Source organism: Budorcas taxicolor, chromosome 1 (assembly GCF_023091745.1).
Source record: "Budorcas taxicolor isolate Tak-1 chromosome 1, Takin1.1, whole genome shotgun sequence".
Taxonomy (NCBI): domain Eukaryota; kingdom Metazoa; phylum Chordata; class Mammalia; order Artiodactyla; family Bovidae; genus Budorcas; species Budorcas taxicolor.
This window is the reverse complement of record NC_068910.1, coordinates 205,570,507-205,582,883: the sequence shown is the minus strand read 5'-3', so window position 1 is coordinate 205,582,883 and position 12,377 is coordinate 205,570,507. Positions and strand designations below refer to the sequence as shown.

General features: G+C 46.3%; 1 protein-coding gene across 1 annotated transcript in view; it reads right to left on the bottom strand.

Annotated features, from left to right (window-relative positions):
- The window catches only part of FAM3B (FAM3 metabolism regulating signaling molecule B), a 58,605-nt gene that overhangs the window by 20,652 nt on the left and 25,576 nt on the right, over nucleotides 1-12,377 (bottom strand). The window contains exon 3 of the mRNA XM_052649851.1: nucleotides 7,971-8,094. Coding sequence (XP_052505811.1) covers nucleotides 7,971-8,094 — 124 coding nt within the window. The remainder of the gene's footprint in view (nucleotides 1-7,970; nucleotides 8,095-12,377) is intronic.

The window sequence follows — 12,377 nt, the reverse complement described above, 5'->3', positions numbered from 1 at the left end:
TCAAGACCATCCCCAAGAAAAAGAAATGCAAAAAAGCAAAATGGCTGTCTGAGGAGGCCTTACAAATAGCTGTGAAAAGAAGAGAAGTGAAAAGCAAAGGAGAAAAGGAAAGATATAAACATCTGAATGCAGAGTTCCAAAGAATACCAAAGAGAGATAAGGAAGCCTTCCTCAGTGATTAATACAAACAAATAGAGGAAAACAATAGAATGGCAAATAAAAGAGATCTCCAAGAAAATTAGAGATACCAAGGAAATATTTCATGCAAAGATGGGCTCAATTAACAACAGAAATGGTATGAACCTAACAGAAGCAGAAGATATTAAGAGGAGGTGGCAAGAATACACGGAAGAACTGTACAAAAAAGATCTTCACAACCGAGATAATCACAATGATGTGATCACTCACCTAGAACCAGACATCCTGGAATGTGAAGTCAAGTGGGCCTTAGAAAGCATCACTACGAACAAAGCTAGTGGAGGTGATGGAATTCCAGTTGAGCTATTTCAAATCTTGGAAGATGATGCTGTGAAATTGCTGCACTCAATATGTCAGCAAATTTGGAAAACTCAGCAGTGGCCACAGGACTGGAAAAAGTTTTAATTCCAATCCCAAAGAAAGGCAATGTCAAAGAATGCTCAAACTACTGCACAATTGCACTCATCTCACATGCTAGTAAAGTAATGCTCAAAATTCTCCAAGCCAGGCTTCAGCAATACATGAACTGTGAACTTCCAGTTGTTCAAGCTGGTTTTAGAAAAGGCAGAGGAACCAGAGATCAAATTGCCAACATCTGCTGGATCATGGAAAAAGCAAGAGAGTTCCAGAAAAACATCTATTTCTGCTTTATTGACTATGTGAAAGCCTTTGACTGTGTGGATCACAATAAACTGTGGAAAATTCTGAAAGGGATGGGAATACCAGTCCACCTGACCTGCCTCTTGAGAAACCTGTATGCAGGTCAGGAAGCAATAGTTAGAACTGGACATGGAACAACCCATCGGTTCCAAATAGGAAAAGGCTGTATATTTCATCATGCTTAATTTATATGCAGAGTACATCATGAGAAACACTGGGCTGGATGAAGCACAAGCTGGAATCAAGATTGCCGGGAGAAATATCAATAACCTCAGATATGCAGATGACACCACCCTTATGGCAGAAAGTAAAGAGGAACTAAAGAGCCTCTTGAAGAAAGTGAAAGAGGAGAGTGAAAAAGTTGGCTTAAAGCTCAACATTCAGAAAACTAAGATCATGGCATCTGGTCCCATCACTTCATGGGAAATAGATAGGAAAACAGTGGAAACAGAGACAGACTTTATTTCTGGACTCTAAAATCATTGCAGATGGTGACTGCAGCCATGAAATTAAAAGATGCTTACTCCTTGGAAGGAAAGTTATGACCAACCTAGACAGCATATTAAAAAGCAGAGACATTACTTTGCCAGCAAAGGTCCGTCTAGTCTAGGCTATGGTTTTTCCAGTAGTCATGTATGGATGTTAGAGTTGGACCATAAAGAAAGCTGAGCACTGAAGAATTGATGCTTTTGAACTGTGGTGTTGGAGAAGACTCTTGAGAGTCCCTTGGACTGCAAGGAGATCCAACCAGTCCATCCTAAATGAGATCAGTCCTGGGTGTTCATTGGAAGGACTGATGTTGAGGCTGAAACTCCAATACTTTGGCCACCTGATGCGAAGAGCTGACTCATTTGAAAAGACCCTGATGCTGGGAAAGATTGAGGGTGAGAGAAGGGGAAGACAGAGGATGAGATTGTTGGATGGCATCACCGACTCAATGGACATGAGTTTGGTGAACTCTGGGAGTTGGTGTTGGATAGGGAGGCCTGGCGTGTTGCGGTTCATGGGTCTCAAAGAGTCGGACATGACTGAACTGAAACTGAATATTCCATTGTGTATATTGAAAAGCAGAGACATTACTTTGCCAACAGAGGTCCGTCTAGTCAAGGCTATGGTTTTTCCAGTGGTCATGTATGGATGTGAGAGTTGGACTGTGAAGAAAGCTGAGCACCCAAGAATTGATGCTTTTGAACTGTGGTGTTGGAGAAGACTCTTGAGAGTCCCTTGGACTGCAAGGAGATCCAACCAGTCCATCCTAAGGGAGACCAGTCCTGGGTGTTCATTGGAAGGAATGATGTTGAAGCTGAATCTCCAGTACTTTGGCCACCTCAGGCGAAGAGCTGACTCACTGGAAAAGATCCTGATGCTGGGAGGGATTGGGGGCAGGAGGAGAAGGGGATGACAGAGGATGAGATGGCTGGATGGCGTCACTGACTTGATGGACGTGAGTTTGAGTGAACTCTGGGAGTTGGTGATGGACAGGGAGGCCTGGCGTGCTGCAATTCGTGGGGTCGCAAAGATTTGGACATGAGTGAGTGACTGAACTGAACTTTCCCAGGCTTCAGGGTTGAAGTCTTTCTTCCTTTTCGTTTCTGCCCTCCTAAGGTTGGTCCAGTGGTTTGTGTAAGATTCTTTTAGGGTGACATTTGTGTTGAGTTTTTGTTTGTTTTCCCTCTGATGGTCAAGGTTGAGTTAGGTGGTGATCCCATCTGTTGAGGATTGGGTTGTATTTTTGTTTTGTTTTATTTAGATGAGGCATCCTGCACAGGGTGCTACTGGTGGTTGGGTGATGCCAGGTCTTGTATTCAACTGGTTTCCTTTATGTGAGTTCTCAGTATTTGATACTCCGTAGAGTTAGTTCTCTGGTAGTCTAGGGTCTTGGAGTCACTGCTCCCACTCCAAAGGCTCAGCGCTTGATCTCTTTTCAGGAACGAAGATTCCACAAGTGGTTTGTTATGGCATTAAGTGAGAATAAAACAAATATCCAAAAATGAGAAACCAAAGATGAACCACCGACAAATGGCAGTTAGAAAACCGGCAAATAATAATTAAAATAATGAAATATACACATATACATATACACCCATGAGCAAAGAGAAAACAACAAAAATAACAGTAGATTGACCCAGTGAACAAAGAAATAAAAAATTATATTTACCAGTTATAAGAACAAAGCTAACTAAAGCACAAACCAGAAAACAAAACTAAAGCAAGGTGCCAAGTGGGAAATAAAGCTATGAAAAGAAAAGCAACAAATATGTTGAGAGGAAAGGAAAGAAATAAAAGATAGAATAGATATGCAAAGTTAAATCGAGGTAGATGAAGAAGATTTATATACATTAAAGATTAACTTAAAGGGGAAAAGAACAGTAAGAAAGCCAAACAAAGGAATAAATGTAGAAAAAATAATAACAGGTTTAATTATTTTAAATTAAAAAAAGAGAAAAGAAAAAAGGAAAACTCCACAGAACTGCAAAAGCCCAACATAGAGGCAGAGGTTTATAACAACAATAAAAAATGTGACTGAGGAAAAAAAAGAAAGCTCAAAAGCTTAATTAGATTTCATAGTGCCGATAAAATCGGCAACTCCAACAGAGGGGGGATAAAAGGGAAAAAAATCCAAAAAATCTACAGAACAAGTGAGAACATAATAATAGACTTTTTTTTTTTTTTTTTTTTTGAGTCACTTCTGTCAAGAATCCTTTCCTTCTCTTGGAGTTATAGTCCACCTCTCCTCCCTAGAATGCCCTTCAACACTGTGCTGATCTCTGGACCTGCTGTGGGGGCAGCTCAGATTCTAATCTGGTCCTACTCCTGTGTGCTCTTGCCTCAGAACTAGTGTGTTTTCTTGTGTGGGAGCTCTCAGTGCCCTTTTATATATTTCATAGACATAATCTGCCTAGTTGATTGCGTGGATTTTATCTGCAGCTTGTACAGCTGGTGGGAAGGTTTTGGGTCTTCCTTAGCCACACTGCCCCTGGGTTTCAACTGTGGATTTATTTCCACCTCTGCATGTGGGTTGTCCACTGGGGTTTGCTCCTGAGGCTGCCCTGGAGGACTTGGGTTTGCCCCTGTGAGGGCCAGGTGTGGAGGTCGTGAAGCTGCTTGGGTTGCAGGGGTTCTGGCAGCACCAGGTAGCTCAGGGGAGTTGGCGGCTAGGGCAGCAGGAAATACAGTGCTCTAGAAGGGTATGGCAACCAGTGTTGGCCAATACGCTCCAGTATTCTTGCCTGGAGAACACCACTGACAGAGAAGCCTGGTCGCCCACAGTCCATAGGGTCACAAAGAGTCGGACACTACCAAAGTGACCCTGTGCACATGGATGAAAGACTTTTTTTTGCCTGTGGCAGCTCTGCCCCAGTGAGAGTTGAGCATGAAGGTGGTGCAGCTGCTTGGCTTGAGGCGACCCTGGCAGCGCCAAGTGTTCAGGGACACAGACTCTCTCCATTGCAGGAGTTATGGCCCTATCAGAGTCTTTTTTCGAGCCTCTTGTAGCTGGCGATCAGAAGGCCTCTTTGGCCAGTGTTTCTCCATAACTCTGCCCATTCAGATACTTAGAGGGCTCCCTTGCCTGGGGTCCTTCTCTGTTGTTAGGTGTATCAGGCACACAGAGGGGGCCCCTCTGACTGGGGTCCTACTCTGTAAATCGGCGCATCAGGCACTTACAGGAGCACCCTGGGTGGGGTCCTGCTCTGTAGTTCAGTGCATCAGGCGTTTGACAGGCCAGCCTCTCCATTGTTCACCTGCCAGTGCTGGCGTGTGGGGAGAGAGAGGCTATGGTGATGGCTCCACCCACTGCGTGTGACTCAGCAGTATCGCCTTGCTCCCATGGCTGCCCGGCTTTTCCCCACAAGCATTTCCCACCACAATCTCTCCCCTCACATCCCCTCAATTGATCTCTCCGTAGTCATCAGCAGCCCCCACCCTGGGATTGCTCCACAATCCCTAAACTCCAGCTCCTAGCCGCTGTGTCTTACAGAGGACCTGCATCCCAGTCTGGGGTATGTATGGCTGTGGCAAGGACTGTCTGAGTCTCATTCCATTTAGGCTGCCGCAGATCAGCTGTTTCACTCTCAGCCCTAAATGTCTCTCCTCTGATGTGGGGATCGGACCCCTGCTTCAGTCCCCCACCCGCCGAGGTCCAGTCCTACTAATACTCCTGTTTTCCCCCATAGTTCCTTCATGCTACTGAGTTTCGCGTGGTTCTATATATTCTTTTCCACTGGTCAGGTACTCCGTCTGCTCTCAGCTGGTGTTCCACATGCACTTCTGTGACTGAAGGTGTGTTCCTGATGTATCTGTGGAGAGAGATGTACTCCACATCCACCTACTCCTCTGACAGTTTGTTCTCTCCTACACCAGTGGTTCTTAACGGGGTGGGGAGTAGGATTATGCCACCCTGGGGACATGTGACAATATCTGGGATGAGTGCTGTTGTCATGGCCAGAGGGAGGGGGGAAGGCTCTATGGCTCCAGTGGGTGGAGGCCTGGGGAACTGCCAAGCCTGCAATGCCCTGTGTGGCCCCCACCGCACAGAACCAGCAGGCCCTTGTGTCCATGGGGTTGAGGTGGAGAACCCTGAACTGTGATGTCAGCTTCTTGGGCAGGAGCCACATGTTCCATGTCAGGGTCCCTCCACTGAGTGCCTCACCCCGGGGGGTTCATCGGTGGATGAAAGTTTGTCAATAAACTGTCTGGCAGAGTGAATGGGGCTTGGAGAAGGGATGGACCTGTAGAGGGGCAATTTCTACCCAACTCACAAATACTGAACAAAGGATACACCAGGACTGAGTAAGGCGTGTGGAACTGAATCTGACCCCCTCTCTGAGCATGCTGCCCGCTCCCTGGTGGATAAGGTGCGTGCAGAGACAAGTGACTGAGATGGAGGGAGGAAAATGCGGACAAGTCAAGTGCTCTGGGCAACAAGCAACCAACAAAGAAGGGAGGGTGGGCCTGGCTTTCGGGGAATTGGTGGGATGACTCCAAATGACCTGCTGCTCAGGGTTAGGAGCACTCAGTTTCTTTTATCTGCAGTAATCACTTACTCACCCAAATCATCCTTAAGTTGGGTGTTGTGGGTTACCCTGTGTTCCCTCAAAGTTCAAATGTTATACTAATCCTAAGAACCTCAGAATGTGACTTCATTTTGATACAGGACCTTTCAGGAGATGACTCGTTTAAAACAAGTTCTTTAGAGTGACCCTAATCCAATATGAAACAGCCTCTTGATGAGGGTGAAAGAGGAGAGTGAAAAAGCTGGCTTAAAACTCAACATTCAAAAATCTAAGATCATGGAACCTGGTCCTATCACTTCATGGCAAATAGAAGGGGACAATGTGGAAACAGTGACAGATTTTATTATCTTGAGCTCCAAAATCACTGTGGATGGTGACTGCAGCCATGAAATTAAAAGACACTTGACCCTTGGAAGAAAAGTTATGACAAACCTAGACAGTGTATTAAAAAGTAAAGACATCATTTTGCTGACAAAGGTCCGTGTAGTCCAAGCTATAGTTTTTCCAGCAATCATCATTTATGGATGTGAGATTTGGACCATAAAGAAGGAGCGTTGAAGAATTAATGCTTTCAAATTATAGTGTTGGAGAAGATGCTTGAGAGTCCCTTGGACAGCAAGGAAATCAAACCAGTCAATCCTAAAGGAAATCAACCCTGAATATTCTTTGGAAAAACTGATGCTGAAGCTGAAGATCTAATACTTTGGCCACCTCATGCGAAGAATCAGCTCATTGGAAAAGACCCTGATGCCTGGAAAGATTGAAGGCAGGAGGAGAAGGGGGTGACAGAGGATGAGATGGTTGGATGGCATCACCGACTTAAGGAACAGGAGTTTGAGAAAACTCCAGGAGATAGTGAAGAACAGGGGTCCTGGTGTGCTGCAGTCCATGGGGTCACAACAAATCGAACATGACTTAGCAACTGAACAACAACAGCAATCCGATATGAACGGTGTCCTTTCAAACAGGAGAAGTTGGGACCAAGACACAAGCAGGGAAGGCAATGTGAAGACCCAGGGTGAAAATGGCATCTGCAAATCAAGGGAAGAGCCTGAGACAGACATTCCCTAGCAGCCCCAGAAGGAACCAGCCCTGGCCACACCTTGATCTTGACGTTTGGCTTCCAGAGTGTGAGAGAATGAATGTCTGTTGCTTAAGCTGCACTGTCTGTGTACTTTGTTATGCAGCTCTAGCCAGGGAACACGCTGGGCTAGGACAGTTCCAAGTGCCAGGGATTAGTGGGCTATTAAGGGTAAGGCAGTTGCAGGGAACCTGGACTGAGTTGAGCAAGCGGTGTGGGCTGCAGGGAGAGATGACACTGACTTTATTCCAGGAGGGTGAGACTCAAAACCCAAATGCAAGGACAGCTATGTCCTGAGTTTTGGTGTTTCCCTGATTTTGAAGGGCTAGAGTACAAAATATATACTGAAGTTTGTGCTGTGTGTGTGCAAGTGTGCTAAGTCGGTTGTGTCTGACTCTGATCCTATGGACTGGAGCCTGCCAGGCTCCTCTGTCCATGGGATTTTCCAGGCAAGAATACTGGAGTGGGTTGCCATTTCCTTCTCCAGGGGATCTTCCTGATCCAGGGACTGAACTCCCATGTCTCTTACATCTTTTGCATTGACAGGTGGGTTCTTTACCACTAGTGCCACCTGGGAAGCCCTGAGTTTTGTGCTGACTGTTATCAAATGGAAGCTCAACATGTGGCACATAAAACCACGAGAGACAATCCACGTGTCCCCACCCCACTGTGGGCACAGCGGGCTGTCTCAGCTCCCCTCGGACACCCCTAGCCTCTGCCTGAAGTCCAGGACATGCCCTTCTCTCCTGGGACAGGCTTGCTGCCTAGTCAGTTTCAGATTCTGCCTGCAATGCGGGAGACCTGGGTTCGATCCCTGGGTTGAGAAGATCCCCTGGAGAAGGAAATGGCAACTCACTCCAGTTATCCTTCCCTGGAGAATCCAATGGACAGAGGAGTCCATAGGGTCAGGAAGAGTCAGACACAACTGAGCGACTTTCATTTTCACTTTTCAGCCTCAGAGAAGGCAAACAACCACGCGGGGGAGCTAGGCTTTCTTTTCTCGCACTGATACTTACATCTCATCCTCAAAGCAGATCTTGGCGTATTTGTCCCTGCCACCCCCGCTGAGCAACCGGTAAGCGTAGGTGTCTGCAGGACACGGGGACCAGTGGTCACATTTTTGCCTTTTTGGGGTTGGGGCTGCAACAAACAGGAATATAACAGTTAGCACCACACAGTATTGATCAGGAGAAGCCACTGCTTGGCCATGAATGGCAGTTTGTCTGTCCCAGGACTTCATACTGGCAAATCTCAGGAGTGGTAGAGGGCTTCTCAGGTGGCTCAGATGGTGAAGAATCCACCTACAACACAGGAGACCTCGGTTTAATCCCTGGGTTGGGAAGATCTCCCAGAGGAGGGAATGGCCTCCCATGCTAGTAGTGGTAGAGGAAAACTGGGAAGATGTGAAGCTAATTGAACATGCTTTTGTCTTCAAATAGCAAATATGCAAAAGGAGGGGATGCTGAGCAGGCGGAACCATTTAAAAGGAGTTGGGAATCACTCTTAGTTGTTAAGCGTGCTGGTAAACCAACCAGTAGCCTATGGAACATCTATCCAGCTTCTGAATTTACATACCTGAAACACACACACACACACATTCCTGACCACTGTTAGTCTTGCCCCCAGGCCACAGGTGCAAGACCTTGTACCAAGGCCAGAAGTAGAGCCCAGAAACAAGGTCACCCCATCGTTGCCAAAAGCCACCCCTTCCTTAATCCTCATGAACAGGCTTCCTGACCCCATATTAGGCAAAAATGCCCTTCCCAGTGCTCACCCTAACCAATCAACTAATGCCACCCTTCCAGCAGGAATTTTCTTTGTCTTGAGGCTACAAAAATTGGCTACTAACCCACAAAAGGGGTCGGCTCTCCCTGGTCTGTCAGGAGGGATCGGCCTGCTAGCTCGCAGCACCCACATTATTTCTGCTCTTTGGTCTGTATAAACTCACTCCCTTCTGAGATGCTCTGCGTCTGGAAACTCTTTTCCAACCCACGTTCAGACTGCCTCCACAACACCACTCTGGCCCTGGCTGACCCCTCTCCTTTCCCTTAAGCCTGAGACACTGCGGTTTTCTGCCTGGGCTGCTATGTCAGTGGTGGCAGGCCCTGGAGATGTCTTGCCCAGCAATAGAGGGCAGCAGTCGGGGAGGGTGGGGTCAGCCAGCCCTGGGCACTACCTGCATCTCCCACTACTGGGTGCCTGTTGCCATCACTTGTGTCTCCCGCCTTTCACAGGTGTGGCTATCTGTCATCACCCACAGAACCCAGAGTCTTGTGTTGGGCTCAAATTGTAATCCTGAGTCTCCAGAAAAAAAAAAAAAAATCAGAAAATGCTCCCACTCCTCCTGTTTGAGTGAGGACTGCCTTATGGATCCCTCCAGTGCTCTTCTGTTTCATCCACCTGGATGAAAGCTCGGCCGGCAGAGTGGCTGGGAGGCTCTGCTGGGGGAGTCAGGACTACCCATGAGTGCCGTGATGGCTGAGTGCCATGGGGCTGAGCTGGACCAGGGCTGAGCTGCTTGGGGATCACGGGGATGCTGGTGCATGCCTATTCCTGGTGCCCAGGAGGCCGCAGAGTTCTTGGGGGTAGTGCACCCCAACATCGCACTTAGCTCTTCACATCTTTCTTCCCCTCACTTGCGCTACCCCCGTCACCCAAGCTCCAGCCCACCTTGCACTGTCCAGCTTGCCCTGTTTTATTTTCTTTTGCGTAGCCCTCATCACTGTTTAACATCCCGTAGCTTCTTTTTCAAAAGCTTCTCTGTGAGGACAAGGACGTCATCTGCTTATTGTCACTGCACCCCCAGCACCTAGTGGGTGGGCAGCACAAGCAGCTGCCCCATCAACATGATGAACAAATATGTGATGGAGCAGGACCCTATGGGGCCTTCCTGGGCCACATCCCCACTCTCCCCCTGGCCCCAGAGTCCTCTGCCTGCCTCTTGTCTGTAGAAAAGCTTAGTCTCCCAGGACTCCCCAGAGCCACAAAAGCCTGACTCAAGAACGAATGATTGAAGGTATGTGATTGTATAGTGACAAAAGTAGCAGTTGGGCCAGGAGAACTGGTGACAGTTCAAACAGTAAATCAGCCATATGGCAGTGACAGAATCTTTAGTTCCTCCCTGCAGTCCACAACAGGGGTAACAGTGTCTCATGCACGTCACTGAGTTGTTTTACAGCTTCTAAAACCACCACCAAAAGGAAGAGGTTAACTACCCAATGGCTACTGTGTGTGTTTTAAGTTGCTTCAGTCATGTCCAACTCTTTGTGACCCATGGACTCTATCCCACCAGGCTTCTCTGTCCATGGGATTCTCCAGGCAAGAATACTGGAGTGGGTTGCCGTGCCCTCCTCCAGGGCATCTTCCCTGCCCAGGAATTGAACCCACATCTCTTACATCTACCTGCACTGGCAAGCAGGTTCTTTACCACTAGTGCCACCTGGGAAGCCACCCGACGACCATTAGGAGCATGTATATTCCAGACCTACTGGAGCCTCAGGAGTGATTACATTAACCCCTGGTACCTTGCCCTGTTACCTCACTATCAGCCAATCAGAGAACTGTGCAGAAGTTGAGCATGTACTCTAAGGCTCTCTCCCTCATGTTGCCTTTAAAAATGCTTCCCTGAAACCCACCAGGAAGTTCTAGTCTTTTGAGCACTAGCTGCCTGGACTCCTTGCTTTGCACCTGGAATAAATGCTGTACTTTCCGGCAGTACAACCCAGTGTCAGCAGATTGGCTTTACTGCTAGAAGGTGAGCATATCAAGGTTTGGTTCGGTAACAAATGAATGGACATCTGGCCCTTTGATGAGGCAGAAACCTGTACTTACTTTGGCAGAAAACTCAAGAGCCACTGAACCTGTTCCCCCACTACAAAAGGGATGAGCAATCTGGAGTTAGGGCTTTCTGTACATGTGCTACAGCAGCTCTGCTTTGCTTTTAGAAATAACAAAAGACCTTGGGATTTTATCTTTTTTAATCTAATTTCTGAAGAAAAAAATTGAAAGTAATAGAAAGGCAAAAAGAAGGGAAAAAGTCTTATGTATTATTCTAAGTAATCATCACTGTTTTCTCTTTTGGTGTATTTTCTTCTGGACTTTTCTATGCCTGCAGAGGACATCTGCAAAGTTGGAAAACATGGATTAACAATATATAAACAGTTTATCTATAATATATATGAACATATATGTTACCTTACTTACATTTTCATAGATTATAATATACTAAATACATTTTTTCTTAATCTCCAGTTACCTAAATTTCAAGCAAGTTGTCCAACTATTAACATGTGAAAGTGCTATAAATACAGATCTTCTCAATGTTTCTCAGTTTTGAACATGAAAATGTATTTATTTTAATTTTTTAAAAAATTAATGATAATGCTCATTACTTTGAATTCAGGGGTAGCTTATCTAAAAACACACTGAGCATAATATTTAAAATTGTAACTAACACACTGCCTAAAGTCTGTTTCCAGACTTTGCTGATATCCGGAGTATGTACAGTTGGTTCCTGACTTATGATGGTTCATCTTTATGACAATGTGAAAGAAATATGAATTCAGAGAAAACTATACTTTGAATTGTGAATTTCTATCCTTTCCCAGGGCTTCCCTGGTGGCTCAGTGGTAAAGAATCCGAATATTCATTGGAAGGACTCTTGCTAAAGCTCTAATACTTTGGCCACATGATGTGAAGAGCTGCCTTACTGGAAAAGACCCTGATGCTGGGAAAGGTTGAGGGCAGGAGGAGAAGGGGACGATAGAGGATGAGATGGTTAGGTAGCATTGCCGACTCAATGGACATGCATTTGAGCAAACTCTGGGAGATAGTAAAGGACATAGGAACCTGGCATGCTGCAGTCCATGGGGTCACAGAAAGTGGACACGACTTAGTGACTGAACAGCAACAACCATCCTCTCCCACCTAGTGCTGTGCGGTCCAGCACCTCTGTAATGCTGGACAGTGGCAGTCACAGCTCCTCCCAGTCAACCACATGATCGCATGGGTGAATAACTGGTATGTGGACAGCCATTCTTTTTTTTTGTTTTCAGCAAATTAAAGGAGATAATCAACACAATTATAAATAGACTTTGTGATAGATGAGTTTGCCCACCTGTCGGCTAATGTACATGTTCTGTGCCCAGTTAAGGTAAACTTGGCTAAGCTAGGATGTTCAGGTGTATTAAATACATTTTTGACCTGTGATATTTTCAACTTATGACAGGTTTATTGAGATGCAACTCTGTTATAAATCAAGGAAGCAGGACATCCCTGGTAGTCCAGTGGTTAAGAATCAGTCTGCCAATGTAGGGGACTCAGATTTGATCCCTCCTCCGGGAAGATCCTACATTCACGGAGTAGCCACAACTACTGAACCCACAAGCCACAGTTACTGAAGCTTGCATGCCTAGAGCCTGTGC